Consider the following 15922-nt stretch of genomic DNA (forward strand, 5'->3'; position numbering starts at 1 on the left):
CCGCCAGCAGCAGTTTTCCTCTGGCCACCCGCCGATCGGAGCGCCTCCCGGATCGGAGTTCCTCTCGGGGTAGCCGATCGCGCTGGCGGGAGGCGCTCTGATCGGCGGGTGGCCAGAGGTAAACTGCTGCTGGCGAAAAACTGGTGCCGGCAGCCCGGTGAAAGTCTATTGCACGAAACTTCGTGCAACGGGTTTCTAGTCTTCTATAATTGAAACGTTGTAGCCTTGAGTGGAGGCTAAGGCAGGCCAGGGCTGTGGAAACTTGGCTTCCTCCATTGCCGGGGCAACCCTAACCTCCTGCTCTTCCAGCTCCGTGGCTGCCGCCATTTCTGTTGGAATTTATTTACCTTATATAATTGAAACTTTGTAGCCTTGAGTGGAGGCCTGGGTCCGCCAGGGCGTGCAGAAAGCTTGGCTTCCTCCATTGCTGGGGAAACCCAAGCCTCCTGCTCTCTCCGCAGCTGCAGCCATCTTGGTTGGGTTAATTTGCATACTCGCTCCTGATTGGCTGGTGGGCGTGGCTTGTGGGTGTAGTGGAGGTACAGTCAATTTGCATATTACTCTTTTATTAGATAGGATTTTTAAAAGTCTTGAATTGACTCTGGGACTGCCGCTGGCACCTTACGAAGCTGGCTGCCTCTGCAGAGCCCTGACTTCCTTGGGCACTGAGAGGGGCTGGTGGCAGAAACCCAAGCAGGCTCATGATCTCGATGCAAAGCTCAGGTGCAGCCACCTGCTGATACAGAGCCCTGGACTGTGGCCTCACTTGGGCCCAAGATGCCAACAGCTGCAGTCCTGAAGGCCAGTCTCCCTTTGCTCAGGGCCCAATTCAGACCGTGAGCCTTTGCAGGGAGGACCCTGGTGATGTGAAGGGCAGTGGGACCTCAGAGATAGTATGGCTCCTACAGTCCCTCATGGCTTCATCACAGAGTTCTCGCAGCCCTCTCCCTTATTTCCAGAGCAGGCCTAGGATGATGCATGAGGGATTGCTGCCTGTTTTACAGAGTAGGGATTTGGGCTCAGAATGGGGGTCAATTTGTGTGCCAGGACTCAACCCCAGGTCTGCTCCCAGCCCAAAGCACAGGGAGGTGGGGTGGTCACCACTCTGGCTGCCCCATCAGCTTTTCAAGGACAACCCGCATCCATGCTGGTTCTCTGGGTAGTGTGTTGAGGGGCAGTTGTGCTGCTCCTCACAGCCTCGGTTCGCTCGCCGGGGGATAATACAGGGCTGAGAGGTGTGGTAGGTCCAGCCCCATTTCACTCTCACCTAATTGCCCACTCAGTTCCAGCAGGTTCCACAGCCTCATTAGCAGGGCGATGAGGCAGAGCAAGCAGGTGTGGGAGGTGAAGGTCGCTTGGGAATACATGGGTAAAAGAGGGCTTTACCCTAGAATGGTTCTGGGAAGGGTCCTCCTTTAATTAGATCCCTGCATCCACACCTCCCCTGTCCTCCACACCCACTCTCTGAGTCATCATCTCTGACAGTCCCAGTACACTCTGAAGTTACACTCTGTAATGACATTTGCTATTGCAGCACAAGTTCTATACTGTCCCAGGCTTCCTGTCTTACTCTGTCTCTTCCACTGTCCCTCACCACTGCTTAATGTGTACATTCTTCCCGATTTTTTGCCTCTCTTCCCCTAGATTAAGGCCAGTGCTTGTACACAGTCAGAGCTCCATAATTATAGGCTAAATATGCAGAGAAATACACCCATGGTTGCCATGGTAACAGGCTTATGCCCTTACCTGCCACTGCCGATGGATGGAAACGCAATGGACTTCAGCTTCTTATCATCTGCCAGGGCCAAGCAGTTTTTCACTGTCTTTTCCAGCAGCTCCTCACATTTGTCTGCACCCCAGACGGGGCTGTTACAGTGGATCACAAACTTGGCGGGCAGGCCATGTCCTGCACTGACAGCAGCTGGAGGGGATGAGACAGGAACAGTGAGTTTGTTCCTCGGCAAAGAGCACGGCACTAGATGCCAAACACAGACCCATTCTCTGGCCACGGCACTACTGTCTGCTGAGCTGGGATTCCTACGTGTGAGCTGGAAACTGCTCCTCAGTTAGTCCTCTCACTCTGGGAGGCCAAGCCAAGACCCAGCCTTGGAAAGTTGGCATTGGCTGCATCACCACAGGAATTTTAGCCAAAACTATAGTAAGTTCTTCCTCTACCTTCCCAGAAGGCAAAGCCTTAACCATCTAACGTGACCGACTGTGTCAGAATGTTTGCAGTCTCCGAATAATTGCCTTTTGGGGTCTCTAACCCCCTTTTCTCAAGTGCATTCATGTGCATATATAATTATGATGTATCTACAGGTCTCCCAGACACAGTTCAGGACAAACTTATGAGGGAAGCAACCCAACTAGCATGTTTGCTGCCCTGTTCTTCTCCCTAACTATTTGGTTTGGACAGAATTAGACTGTTTCTAGGATGGAACTGTTTTCTTTTGCCAAAAAAGGAGCCTTTCTCCAGCTACACATAGCAGACCTGCTCCATCTCGGCCCCGCCCCCCCCCCCCCAAGGAAAATGGAACCAGCCAGCCTGGTGTCTCCCAGAGCACGTTTCAGGATTCCTGTGCCCAAAGATGTGATGCAAAGGAGGTGGTTCGCCAAAACCGGTTTGGCTCAGTGGATAGAGTGTCGGCCTGCGGACTGAAAGGTCCCAGGTTCGAGTCCGGTCAAGGGCATGTACCTTGGTTGTGGGCACATCCCAGTAGGGGGTGTGCAGGAGGCAGCTGATCGATGATTCTCTCTCATCGATGTTTCTAAGTCTCTATCCCTCTCTCTTCCTCTCTGTAAAAAATCAATAAAATATATTTAAAAAAACAAAACACAAACAAACAAACAAAGGAGGTGGTTCTAAGTCCCAGGGTTGGTGAGTGCTGCCTGCATGCTTCTATCCTGAAGCACCTGAGTCCCCACACGACTGCGACAGCAAGACACCCAAACTTTTTGGTTTGTCAGAGTATTTCCTGAACCCATTTTGTGAGGAACATGTCATTAGTAGGTGATCTGTGGGTATTGTCTCATGGTACAGTAGAAAGAGCTCTGGACCAAGATTCATGGGTGTGAGTGTGCATCTTGGCGAGGCTTACTGACTGGTTTGAGAAGTCTGAGCTGAAGTGTTGACCTATTAAAACCTAAGACTGGGTTTAGTTCATTGGTCTGGTCATGTGATTCATCACTGCTCAACTATGCATGGAAAAGAGTGGAGAGAAACATGTTAACAGTGATTATCTTTTTAAAACCTTTTCTAAAATCTTAAAATCAAGAACAAAGTATGTTTTTGTTATTAAAACAAGCAAGCAGATCTTTACCATACTAAATCCATACTAAAGCTAATGGGTTTGCTGAGTTTGGTGCATGGCAGCACCCAGGCCACCAAATAGGCTCAAACTGAGCACCAATGGGAGGACGCTGGGCAGGGGCTGAAGAAAGGCCAGGAACCCTGGCCAGGTAGATTATGCTGTGTGTGTCTTCCCTTGTTTGTCGGAACTGGCTGGGAGAGCGTGATCATTGTGCCCCTGTGCAATGCCATGTCCCTTGTAGGCAAACAACTGGCAGAACAGGCACAGAGACCCATGACTAGCCTAGGCTAGCAAGCCAGATGTAGTCCTTGGGGGAGGGGGGGTTATGATGGATGGACCCTCTGAGAAGGGCTTCTGTGGACACACAGTAGTTATTGATACCCATATTTAATTAAGATTCATTTTAAAAGCAGGATTTGAAGACAGAATGGGCACTGGGGACCATCTAGTAAGAAGGGAAATCAGAGCCTATCCTTGCACAGCTGTGTGCTGACCAGGCCACACCCCTGTGGACTCCAGGCCTTCAGGAGGCCTCTGCCCACCTGAAATTCCAACATCTAGGCCGGCAGCAGTAACCAGTACTTGGCCTCTACAGACCTTACTTAGCACTATTCCTCCCCACATCATATTTCCCTATATCAGGAATGGTGTAATTGGTAAGTGAGAAATGTGTCTTTATATTTTCCCATTAAAAGCACAGATGGCTGAATAAAAGTGATTAATTTGCATCTCTCACCAGCAGTTTTACAGATGGCTCAGTAGCACTGTCTCTAATTCTCAGAGCTTAAATTTGCCAAACTCAACTTCTTTAATTCCTTAAAATTTTACATCAAACATCTAGAAGCTATTTTAAGCAATAAAGAAAAAAAAATTGGAAAGGCGATTTCCACAACCCTGAAGCTCCCCTGACAATCTGCATGTGACAAAAGTCTAAGTTGTAAAGCCAATAGGCTCCCCCTCCATCTGAAAGACACATCTGCACTGCCACCTCTGAATCCCAAGCTGTCTCCTAACTGCTTTCCCTAACCCCCTGCATCGCCACACCCAAACATGCTGTGCTTCCTGCCCTTACCTCCAGCCACTTCCAAGGGCCCGTTCTTTTTCCGGAGCTCCAGGACAGCTTCTACAAATTCCTTGCCTCCTTTCTTCTCCAACGTGTTTCCTAGACAAGGACAGGGCAAGCTCAGGTTGCGCTCCAGTGTCTCAGGGCACACACAGACACTTAGCATGTCAGATGACTACATACTTTATATGATCTGACCAGCTAAATTCCCATATGGCTGCAAAACAGGAGCTAAGCCTCGGCTGAGTCACAAGAGTGAGATGCAGAAGGGATACACCATCGGCCAGATACCACTCTGGCACTGCAGACCCTTATTTGGGGGTGACTCGGGGTTATCCTGGATGAGCCAGAGATTCAAGAGATGGGAGATGCCTGTTCTTTGTGAGCAACCTGCCCTATGTGCTTTTTGTCGGCATGAGAAACCAGATGGCTTCCAAGGCTGATACCTCCCCTGGATTTTCTTCTCTGTCTCTGGGGGAGAACCCCCAAATAAGGAGGTTTTAGAAGAAGCAGACCATGCTCCCATCAGGCAGCTAGCTCCCCTCCTGGCAGCAGGCCCAGAAGAAAGCATGCAGATTTGGTCATTTCTGGACCAATGTTATTACCATGCTTAGTTCTTATTTTGCAGCTTGGACATATGTGAATACAAAAAAAAATGGCCTCAGACAGAATTTCCTTAATCAACTTATGATTCAGAATCATTTCAGGTAAAGGAGAGCAACATCAGAGCTTAGAGATGAACTTGAATTATACAAAAGCTGGGAAAGGAGGATGACATCACTGTTCAGGAGGTAGGAAGCACTTTTTCTTGTGTATTAGGGTATATAATAATTAATCAATTTCTGATTAAGCCAAGCTCTCAAACAAGATCCCCACACCGGAAAGGTCTGTGGGTTAAATGTCTCACGTGGGACAGCAAGCAGCAACCAAAATGAGAGACACGACACCACCCTTTAAAGTTTGACCAGAATGGGGTCTCAGTCTTCCTTAAGCTCTGATTCCTCAGTTTTTCACATTTTAAAGTACTTTTCCTCACAAGAGGACAAAATACTCCCCTTAAGATTCACCATTTGTCTTGGAAAATTCAAGAATGGGTCAGTCAGGTGCATCAGAACGCACCAGCCCAAATTCTCTTGGGATTTACCCTGTAATGACTGGGGCTAGTTTTCTTAGAGAAATCTGCCTCATTTGGATGCTTGTTCTGGAGGGGCGAACTGACCCCAGGAAGTATCTAGAAGGAAAATCAGAGTGTCTGGGCACTTTCACCAATAAGACAGCCCCAGGGTTAATGAAAGGTAGTGACCTGTGAGCCATCTGACTATAGAAGTCCGGGGTGCATGAATCAACGTGATGCAGGCCGTCACCCACAGGCACGCTCAGCTTACTATGAGGAGGCCTGGCTTTCAGAGAGATTAACTTGGGATCCTTGAGGAGGGATCCAGCATCCCTCCTCATTAACCCAGACTGCCCCATGCCTTCCTGTGTCTTGGAAAGCAGTGAAGTAGGCATTTAAGTGGCAAATTCTACGTGTTTCTGACAAAGTTCAGCATCAGAGACACAGTGGCTGAATGGGCTTAAGGGGGCAGGTTCAGGCCTCATGGTTCAGAGACCCCACCCACCAGGAAGTGGAGGCTCTGAGGATACAACCCAGGTGAATGAGGCTCACTTATAGGTTCACCTGAAATATCTGTGCCACTGAGAAAAATGAATCTGCAGGATCCCAAAATGCTGCTGCCTAGCTGCACCCAGTCTAGCCTTGCCTCCATCCCAATCTCCAGCTTAAAGGAGGGAGACAAATGTACTCTAGGAAGGACTAGTTCAGGTCCTCATTCTCTATCCTATTTAGTCTTTGGGTCAGCTGGTAAATTTGGAATGGAAAATAAAATCAGTACTATATTAATAATACCAACTCCTGTCTAAAACACAAAATATTTAAGAAAATGGGCTGATTTACAATTAAAGGTGTTCTATCTTAGGAAGAGCGTTTACTTTAAAATTTTTACTTATAATTAAATCTTGCTTTAATTAGAAGTGAAATTTGCGAGTTAAAATACATTTAATACCCAAACTTAAAAATTGAACCCTAGATTGCAGGCAATCCACCCAGTCAGGACTTGACTCCTACACACACATATGTATGCACATGTTCATGTAGACACACAGGTACTTTTTAACAAGAAACAGGCCCATTTCAACTGTATTGTCAACACTCAATGTCAGACTCTTGCTTTTTAGGCTTAACTTCAGGGTTAATCATAAAGCAATTGGCTTATTTGCCCCCAAGCATAAACATGTGTTACTCCCATGAGAACAAGAACATTATTTTCATGCTTAGAAAGCAGGCATAAGTATCAGTGTTCAAAACAGCCTAAGCGAAAATTTAGGCTTGGACAAATGTCAGGCTAAGCCTGTGGTCTATTTCACTGTTAGAAAGAACTTTTGATGGGTAAAGTTAATCACTGGGGCTAAGCATTCCTGCACTCGCATTCCTTCTTCCAGCGGTCTCGGGACTCAGGAATTCACACCAAATATGAGAAATGGAGTGATTGTGTCCTAGCTTCCTTGTTTCCCCTCTCACACATCAAAAGTGGGAGCTGGAACCAATTGAGAGTACGTGTGAATCTGGTTGATCATTGGTTTGGATTAGAAAAGAAATCTGGGCTCAGTACTAGTTTGAACTGGTTCACCAAGAAAAAGCACCGAGGTGGGCTTTTGAAGACCTGGGTTCGGATTCCTCCTCAGTCTGAAAGGCAGTCTGGACCTGCTGAGGTTCTTTCCCAGCTGTGACAGTGTGAGTGAGTGATGTGACCTTTGGCAAGCTCTTGAGCCCAAGTTACTTACATGTCCCTGAGGCTATCATATGTTTACTCTGTGCACACCAGTGGGCTGAGGACAAGCAGGCTAGGGGGAAAAGGATTGACACTGTCATTATTGAGAAAGGACTGGGCTCTTGACGGGGCTCAGTTGACTGCCTGTGACCCTCTCAAAGCCTCCAGCTCTACTACCTTCCCCAGCTCCCCCCGCCCCCGCCCCCCCCCCCCCCCCCAGGCCCTGACCCCAGGACTGATCCTGCTGTACACAGGCCTTCCACTGCCAGCAGCTCAGCAACTCCTCTCCTTGGGCCCAGGAAGTATCATAATTTCCATTTCACTAAAATTCCTGGGTGGCAGCTGTTTGGTTTATTTATTTTCCTCCAAATCAGTATTTTCCTCCCACCAAGTTTTCATTTGGTTAAGAAAGGAAGTATCTCTCTCTTAAGCTGCCTGACTTAGGAGCTCTTAAAACTCCTCTAAAATCTTGTCAAAGGGATGTTTAATTACCTACAGTCTGGTTTCATTTTGACCTGGCAGACTTGGCAAATCCTGACTTTCCATCCGGTTTGTCTTTCCATCCATGTTCGAAATTCAGAATGCCCAGGAGGGCAATTAGCCCAAATCACAGAGGCTAGAGCAGGCTGAACAGCAGGCTTTGCTAGTGACACAAAACAGAGCTGGGCCACCAGACTACTAACTGTGGTGCCTCTAGTATCCAGGACACTCACGAAAATCCCGAGAGCCTCATCCTTCAGGATGACCTCACCTTTGCCCCAGTTAGAGATGTCTCCATTCTCTCTGGAAGCTGGTATTTGAATCTACACTCAGAATGCTCCTCTCAGGACCAGCACATCTACTGTAAAAATCACACACACGGGAGCGAGCACCAATAGGTCAGCACCAATCATGAGCCAGGCACAAAACACGGTGCTTTGCTTATTAGTTATTTAACATAATTCTCATTATTTAGCACTATTTTTAAGATAGGGAAACAGAGGCATCAGGGAGTTAAGTGACTTGCCCAGGCCTAATAACCAGTAAATGGTGAGATTAAGATTCAAGCCCCTGTACTGAGCTCCAATTCTGCTGTTTTTTGCCATCGATGCATCATCACATAAATGCCTCAGCACATTCTTAAAGCAGGGCACTGCCTGGCCCACTGTGGCAACACGTTGGCAGCCACAGGCTCAGCACCCGCAGTGCTCTCTGCTTCACCCCATTCTCAGCTATTTAGCACTAGAACCAACCGATGATTTGTGTCAGCTGCTGGGGAGAGAAGGGGCTTTCTGGGTCTAGGAGAGCGTTTCTCAAGACACATCAGAATGAGGTGATTTTTGTTCCTGGAAGGTCTGAGAACCCCTGAGTATGGAGAGTGTTCTGAAACTGCCCCAGTGGGCACTTGAGCCTTTAAGGCCATTTTCAGGAAGGAGTGTGCTTCTGATGTAGAGAGAGAGGTGGGGTTGGGGGCACAGAGACCTGAGCACAGCTTCCCTGTGTGTCTGGTGCACAGAGGGCACAGAGGAGGTCTTGGACGCACCTTGGCCTACCTGCTTGCATTGCCCTTGCAGCTGATGTTATGTGTGAACCCAGTCTCCATCAAAGCTGTGCCTCATGAAGCCAATGAAAAAATGAGGTTGCTGAACCAGTTTCTAAACCAGAAGTGTGCCCATTGGTGAGCTGCAAGATATACCTGGCTGACAGCTAGCTGTATTTTTCATGTTCACAACCCGGGGATGGGAGACCTTGGGAAGGTCAGGACAGCTGGAAGTGTGAAATGAAGGCAGCCCTGCATAGCTGTCAAAGATCAAGCTGTCTGCGGCGGCCGACTGACCATGCACACACACACTCGGCAGCACCCAGCTAGGCATTACCTACTTCACCACCGGTGTAGAAGTCATTGTTTGTCGGGTGAACGACAGCATCACTGTCGATCGAGGCAATGTCAGCCTGTACAACTTGCAACTATAACAGGTAAACAAATGTATATCAACTGTGTTGGACCGAGACCCACGCACAGGCACATTCACTAACGCCCCATGGCAGGGCTGGCCTACCTGGTCGATTCCAACATAGGAGCCCAGGGGGCACAGTCCACGAAGTGTGCGCACACGTGGATGGGGGTGAGGAGGAGGAATATCAAATGTGACATGTTGAAATTAAACATTTGAATGACAAGTCCCAAAAAAAGAGAAACACACAGATGAGATCATTTCAAAGTTAAAAGAAATAACAAAACAACGAATGCCCCATTTCACTTCGCAAAAACCTGTGTAACTGGAACCCCACTGAAAAGGCTATTAAAATATGGCAGCTGTTTTAAAAAAAAAAAGTGGTGGACTATCAGGCCAACCAAAACAATCAGTTTCTCCATTTTGTCAGCAGCAGTCAACTTTCCAGGTTTGATATTCATTCTTGTAACATTCATCAGTTTATCTACCTTCTTGAAAACCGAGAAAACAGTATAGGTATACATAGAGGAATGTCTTTATTTTTCCGCTTCAATGAGTAAGAATATTTTTCCAGGCCTGCCTCTTGTTCAATGTAATCTTATTTATATGTATTAGTATATAAAATAGGATAGAATCCTTGCTTTTTCTAGCTTGGGACCTTTGTTGTTTTTAGAGACAGTATCTGGTAAAGGCAGTTGGAAAACAAATTCAAGCAGGGCATTCTTGAGTCCCAGTCCCATGTCCTCAGCCCCACTACTGCACCTAGGTTGTGTGGGTTGGGCCTGCGCTCTGGAACAAGCATCTCTCCTAGCCAGGAAATCTGCTGCCCAGTGTGGGAGCTAAGGCACACAAAATGCATGTAAGTCAGCGTCAGGCAAGAGGATGCCTGGTGTGGACATGTGCTAGTCCACTGCCCCTGGCAAGGCTCACAGCTGAGAGGACAGGAGCCTTTTTGGGCCCCTAAGCTGAGAGCTCCTCTGTGCAAAGATGAAGCCACAGATGGACCCCTGAGGGTCACTCTCAGATGGCTCTGAACCTTCTATCCTCGTGAGCAGGGAGACCCCGTGTCTAGGGGGCAGTGCCTTCCTCTGTAGGAACTCACTTGGGAATAAATATTGTCCCTCTGTTTGATATCATCTTCTAGCCAAATAATTCCTGACGGTGGCACTCAGCCATATACTGTTTTCAGTTGTAAAAAACAGTTGAACAAGTGACGAAAGGCAGTAAATTTGGGGAAAACCAATTTGCTGGTGGATTAAAGACAACTTAATTGTATACTGATGCAGCTTGTCTCCCTTTTCAGGTGCTTTGAAGCTTTGAGTGTCATTTCTAATTAAGGCTTAAATGGAGAAACTATCATTTTGTAGTTACCTGAGATTTTTCCATTCTAAAAAAAAAAACAAATACATTTTTTTAATTCCCCCCCAAGTAACCAGCAGTCAGTGTGATCATTATGGAAGAGAATTTAGACAGCAATATATTTACTATCAAGGAGAATAAAGCGGCCAATGGCACTTAATGAAACACCATCAGATCATTTCCATTTGGAATGGCTCCGAGTAAGTAGACATTCAATGTCTACAACCAAAAGTTCATCTTGTATTGGGGAATTTGGCTTGATTATCTTAAGTTTGAGAAGATGAAGAGTCTAAATTCTGGGTTCCATAACTTTTCATCTGACAGCTGGCGGCGCCAAACCCCATTCCCAATTACCTAGGTCATCTTTAAGGTCAATGTCAGCATTGGTAGGATTGATTATGGCCTCCACCTCAAAGCCGGCTAAATTACTGATTTCACTGTGAATAAGGTTCAGCTGAAAAGAAAAGCATGAGGTGGGAAATAACAGGACAGCCGGGAAGTCACAGAGAAGTGAGCCTTGGGACATAGATGAAGGGCAGTGAACACTTCAAGGGCACTGGGCACAAAGGGGAACGGGGAGTTACTGGCTAAAACAAATCCATTTCTAACAAAAGACTCAAATGTCACTCAGGATGCTGAAAGGAAGCAAGCTAGCTTGAGGGTCCAGAACCTGTTGGGTGATGCTTAGGGCAAAAGGAAGGCATGAGCCATATCGGACTGGTGGATCCACTTCCTTTGAAAAGAACTTGTGATCTGTGGGCCAAAGAAAAGCAGCGGTCAGGACCCAGAATCAGAGGGCTCATTGCTGGGTGGGGGCTACATGTGACTATCTTCTTCTTTGAGCAGTGGGGTGCTGTGGAAGCCCAAGCTAGTCTGGACAAACCCCTAGTAGCTCTGCCATTCTCCTCCAAGTGGTCGTGGGCTTTAAGGCTGTCCCCATCACCATGACTACTGCTGGCTGACTCCCCTGCCCTGCTCGGGGGTGGCAAGGAGGAGAATGTTTGTTGCTCAGTAACATCTAATTTGACATGTCAATTAGTCGTGTAATGCTGAAGATCTGGTGAAGTCCAGGAAGAAAACGGCAGTTCTCCAGCGAGACAATGTGTCTTTTAAATGTTTTTCGCCTTGTTGGTGAGGTTACTCTGAGGCCCCATGGATCGAGCATTTTCCTTGAGTTTTATGAGCACCCAACCAACTGGCTCTTTCTAAAGAGTCACTGAATGTCCCCCTCCCCACTATTATTCTGTTTTCATAGTAACCGTCAGTATGAGAGGAATTCCAAGTTCTAGATTCAGCTGTGAAAGCAGCCAAATGAATTAAATAAGGTGGCTCAGGACTACTATCCTGTTTATACTCTTCCCCTTCCTGTTCTTAGGTACAAGTGTCTGCAGCAAAGCCAGCTCTAGCTCACGCTCCCTCTCTCTGTCTCTGCCTCTCTCTCAAGATGCTCATTCTTCAGTGACATAAATTCCTAATGCTGAAGCAAACAGCAATGCCTGAGAGTCCCCAGAATGGTTAGCGCCCCAGACCTGCTGACTGCAGCCCGCAGGGCCCGGCAGGCCAGAGCCTTTGTGCAGGCAGAGGCAGAGCCAACCTGGCCATCTGGAAGACAGCTTGGTGCCCACTATTTAGGGAACATCAGGCATGACTTTGATAGGGAAGGAGCCGGTGGCTTGGAGCTAATGGTTAGACGCCCAGGATGCTTGACATAACCTACTTGGCTATAGGAAATACTACAATCCTTTTTTCTTTTTTTTTTAACATAACATGATCAGAAATTCGGTCTTAGGAAATCAAAGTGATTGTTAAAGATATGAGTGACATGTTTAGTCTAGACTGTAATTGTCAATTTTTGGTGTCTCAGTCCCTCAAAATGGACAAGGAAGGAGAAAACTGGCTGGTCTTACTTCCCTGTGCTAGTCACATGAAATGCAATTCTTTTTCTGTCCACAAAGTCTGCTTAAACTAAGGAGGATGGAAAGAGCAATGTCTTCCATAGAACTGCATCTAAATACATCATGGAGAACCATGTTTTCTCTGTGGCCCACTCTCCTGCCCTTGCTTATGGGATGAAAGGACTACTTCATCTCTACTATGCTGTCCACCTTGCACACAACCTGGCCTGAATTTCCCCAGAAGCCTCGGGTCTAGTGGTGGCTTCTGGTATGTTTCAGGCTAGAATGTGTCACACAAAGATCAGAACACATGTGGGCACTGCTGGAGGCCCAGGAGCCGAGTGCCCGCTCTTCATGGATTTGTCAGTTTTCACTCATCCTGGATTCTTAGAAGCCAATCATCAGCCACAGTATGGAAATGGGTAACCGCCCTTTACTCCTCAATGCTGCTTCAAGAGCTCATCTCCTTACAGTTTTCCAGCCCCAGGAATAGGGTGTCTGGCTCTGGGGGAGCAAATCCCTGGAATCTCCCTGCCTTTAGTGACCTACAGTGCTGCAGCTGCCATGCTGATAGTTAGGGAGGCTGAACACTCACTCATATCCCCTTACACTGCCTTCCCAACTGCTTCAGATAACACTGACCCTACCAGGAAGCCTAAATCATTACTACCACTGACCCGGATTTATAGAAATGCATACTGGAGTATTCTTTTTTAAATAAAATCAGGTTTTTATATCTCTAAAAAGGGGCTGCAAATCTCCATTGAACCGCAGAAGAAAAAACATTTAGCTGATTCAGATTCCCAGCACTGTGTTCTCTTTGAAAACAGTTCAACAATGTGTGTGAATAGTAGGTAAAATCACAGAGTAATAAGAGCAATGACCCTTGAAACTTCAGTCTGTGAAATTCCTTGTCAGCAACAATTAGATCCCAGCCTCCTAAAACTAGCTGCTTTCTCCTGTGAGTAGCTTAGCAACTGTGCCTTACACAGTTGTAGGGAGCACAGTATCACCTTTCTCCACTCCAGCTTGCTTGCAATATTCAAGCCTTGGATTAATTGCCACAGATGGAAAAATAAAGACTCATAGGATATGGGGTACCATATAGTCATCATTCTCAAGTACGCTTTTTGAAACATTTCCTAAAATCCAAGTCAAAATTAATGTCTTTAATAACATTTTAACATGCTTTTGTGTAAAATGCTCTTGTGCTTTGTGTAAAAATTCATGTCAGTTTTGTGACTCTTGCCTCTCTTGCACTATATGCCATGACTTTCACCTGACAGTAACAGCCAATAATGGGCCAAAAGTACTGCTTCAAAATAGTGCTCCGAACTATAAACTGTCCATCTCCTGCTACAGGGAGGGCCACAGGGTGCCAGGAAGAGCTGCTAGCTCACTAGCTTCCAACACTGGTGCCCATGCTGACTTGAAGTGCCACTTTATTCTGTGATACCCATGTTTGGAGGGGACAGTTTACTCTGCTAAAGGGCATCTGCAGTGATGGAGTTGGGGGTCCCTTGTCCTGGATGTGGGAGTCTTGAGTTATTAAGCACATTTAACACAAAGGGCAGTCTCATGGTTTTGTTTTCACCACTAACACGTAACTATGAGAAAGAAGCGGGTGGTCCATCTGGTCCTGCACTCAGCCCTTCCCCTACAGCTGACCATTCTACACTGAGTTCCAGTTCAATCTTCCTTTCAGAGTCTCCCTCCAAAGGTCAAGATATCAAACAGGCAAATTAGTTCCATTTGTCAAAGCTTCTTCAATTTTCCTCTATGTCTTAAATAACATCAGGTGACATGTCTATAAATGATTAGAGAGTATCAATACTTTATAGCTTTTGGACTCCCCCTCTCCGACCCTGAGTGGGGTGTAGTCAGTATTAGCTGGATTTCTGGTACTTTTGTGTCTGTGGCTCCTGGTCCTGAGGCCAGGTGTGCCCAAATGGAGGAGAAGGTGGCACTGCTCGGTCACGAGGAGCCAGCAAGGTGTCTATAGCCCTTGCTGCCTCCCTTCCAGGGTTCACCTACAGCGGAACCCAGAGAAGATCCAGATCCCAAGACCAAGGAAGGCATCTCCATTTGTAGGGCTGAGTGCTGCAATTTTGGAAATATTTGCAATCATCCAGCAAAGGGTATGACGAGTTCTGATCTGATGTTGGCTCTGGGGTAGTCAACAGGAACTAGCAGCCCAAGTGCCCATCACTAAATGAGTGGATAAAACAGCTATGGTACATTTACACAACAGAATACTACTCAGACGTAAAAAGGAAGAAAAATTTTGCCCTTTGTGACAGCATGGATGGACCTGGAGAACATTAAAGTGAAATAAGCCAGTGAAATAAGCCAGTCAGAGAAAGACAAATACCATATGATTTCACTCATGTGTGATTTTAATGAACAAATTGAACTAATAAGCAAAATAGAGACTCATAGAGAATAGGCAGACAGCTTTGGTGGAGGGGTGGGGGTGGGTGGGAAGGAGGGATTGATGAAAAAATAAAAACTCATGGACCTGGACAACAGGACAGTGATTGCAGGGGGGAGAGGATGGAGGGATGTGGAAGATGGTATAGGGAAGATAAAGATGGAGAGCAAAAAAACACTGGAAAGGGAGATGGCCAGGGTCAGGGCACCCAAGGGTGGGGTGGGTAGGGGAAGGAGTGAGGGAGAGGGTGACTCCAGGGGCTGAACTATCCTACCTGCTTAACAGGCTTCCAAGTCCTGACTCTTGTCTGCATAAGGGAACTGAAGCACATATATATGAGCTGGTCCTAACTTACAGGGGTTTTCGCACTTTCATTCAAACCTATGCAATTTGGATGACAGGTCACATTAACTTTTAATATATTACCCAAAAGATGTGTTCAAGGGTGTGCATGAAGACCCAGGTGGTTACCTTCACTACTGAGTTGAAAATTTTTAAATACGTAAAAAATATTTTAAACAAAAACTTTCAAAGCCCCAGACCTTAAGATGACAACTAGTGCTGCTTATTTTTTCCTTTGAAAAATGCATACAAAATATAGACAATGGTTATAAAATGTAAGCTGAAATGGTTATTTGCTGGAACACAGAGTCCACCACAGGAACTGCACCATGAGAGCCTGAGTGCACTGAGTGACAGGAGGGGGGAGGGGAAGGAGCACTTGCAATGAATGACGTGAGCAGGACTGTGTCACTGAGATGCAAAAGAAAATCGACAGTGAGGTTTTAAAAATGATGCAGCTTCAGAACCAAGTTGTTAACCACATTCAAACTACACACAATTTATACAAAAGGTCAAATTTGTACTTTTAGTTTTTTAAAATGTATGAGTTAAAAAATTGAAAGTTTAATTCCCTCTCTATCCACCCCCTTTTTTTAGTGTTAATAGAAAGATTAATTAACTCTCATTCTCAGGTCTTAAAAGCCTATGCATCATTTTTATGTTCAACAAAAGTGAATCATTTTTTACAAAACCATGGCATCCTGGCAAAGTTGCATCACTGGGGCGGCTGAAAATATATTGCCCATGGTTAACAAAAGC

The 15922-nt window shown here is 46.4% G+C and overlaps 1 protein-coding gene across 4 annotated transcripts in view; it reads right to left on the reverse strand.

Annotated features, from left to right (window-relative positions):
- The window catches only part of MACROH2A1 (macroH2A.1 histone), a 75243-nt gene that overhangs the window by 7971 nt on the left and 51350 nt on the right, over positions 1–15922 (reverse strand). For 2 of the 4 annotated variants that reach the window (XM_079770477.1, XM_079770476.1), the window contains exons 6-8: positions 9059–9149; positions 4384–4473; positions 1747–1921 (exon numbers count right to left, since the gene is read on the reverse strand). In XM_079770477.1, coding sequence (XP_079626603.1) covers positions 1747–1921; positions 4384–4473; positions 9059–9149 — 356 coding nt within the window. Of the gene's footprint in view, positions 1–1746; positions 1922–4383; positions 4474–9058; positions 9150–10849; positions 10950–15922 lie in introns of all 4 variants that reach the window. The other 2 variants (XM_079770475.1, XM_079770474.1) reach the window with 1 other exon arrangement.

The sequence above is a fragment of the Cnephaeus nilssonii genome (assembly GCF_951640355.1).
Source record: "Cnephaeus nilssonii genome assembly, chromosome: 5".
NCBI lineage: Eukaryota > Metazoa > Chordata > Mammalia > Chiroptera > Vespertilionidae > Cnephaeus > Cnephaeus nilssonii.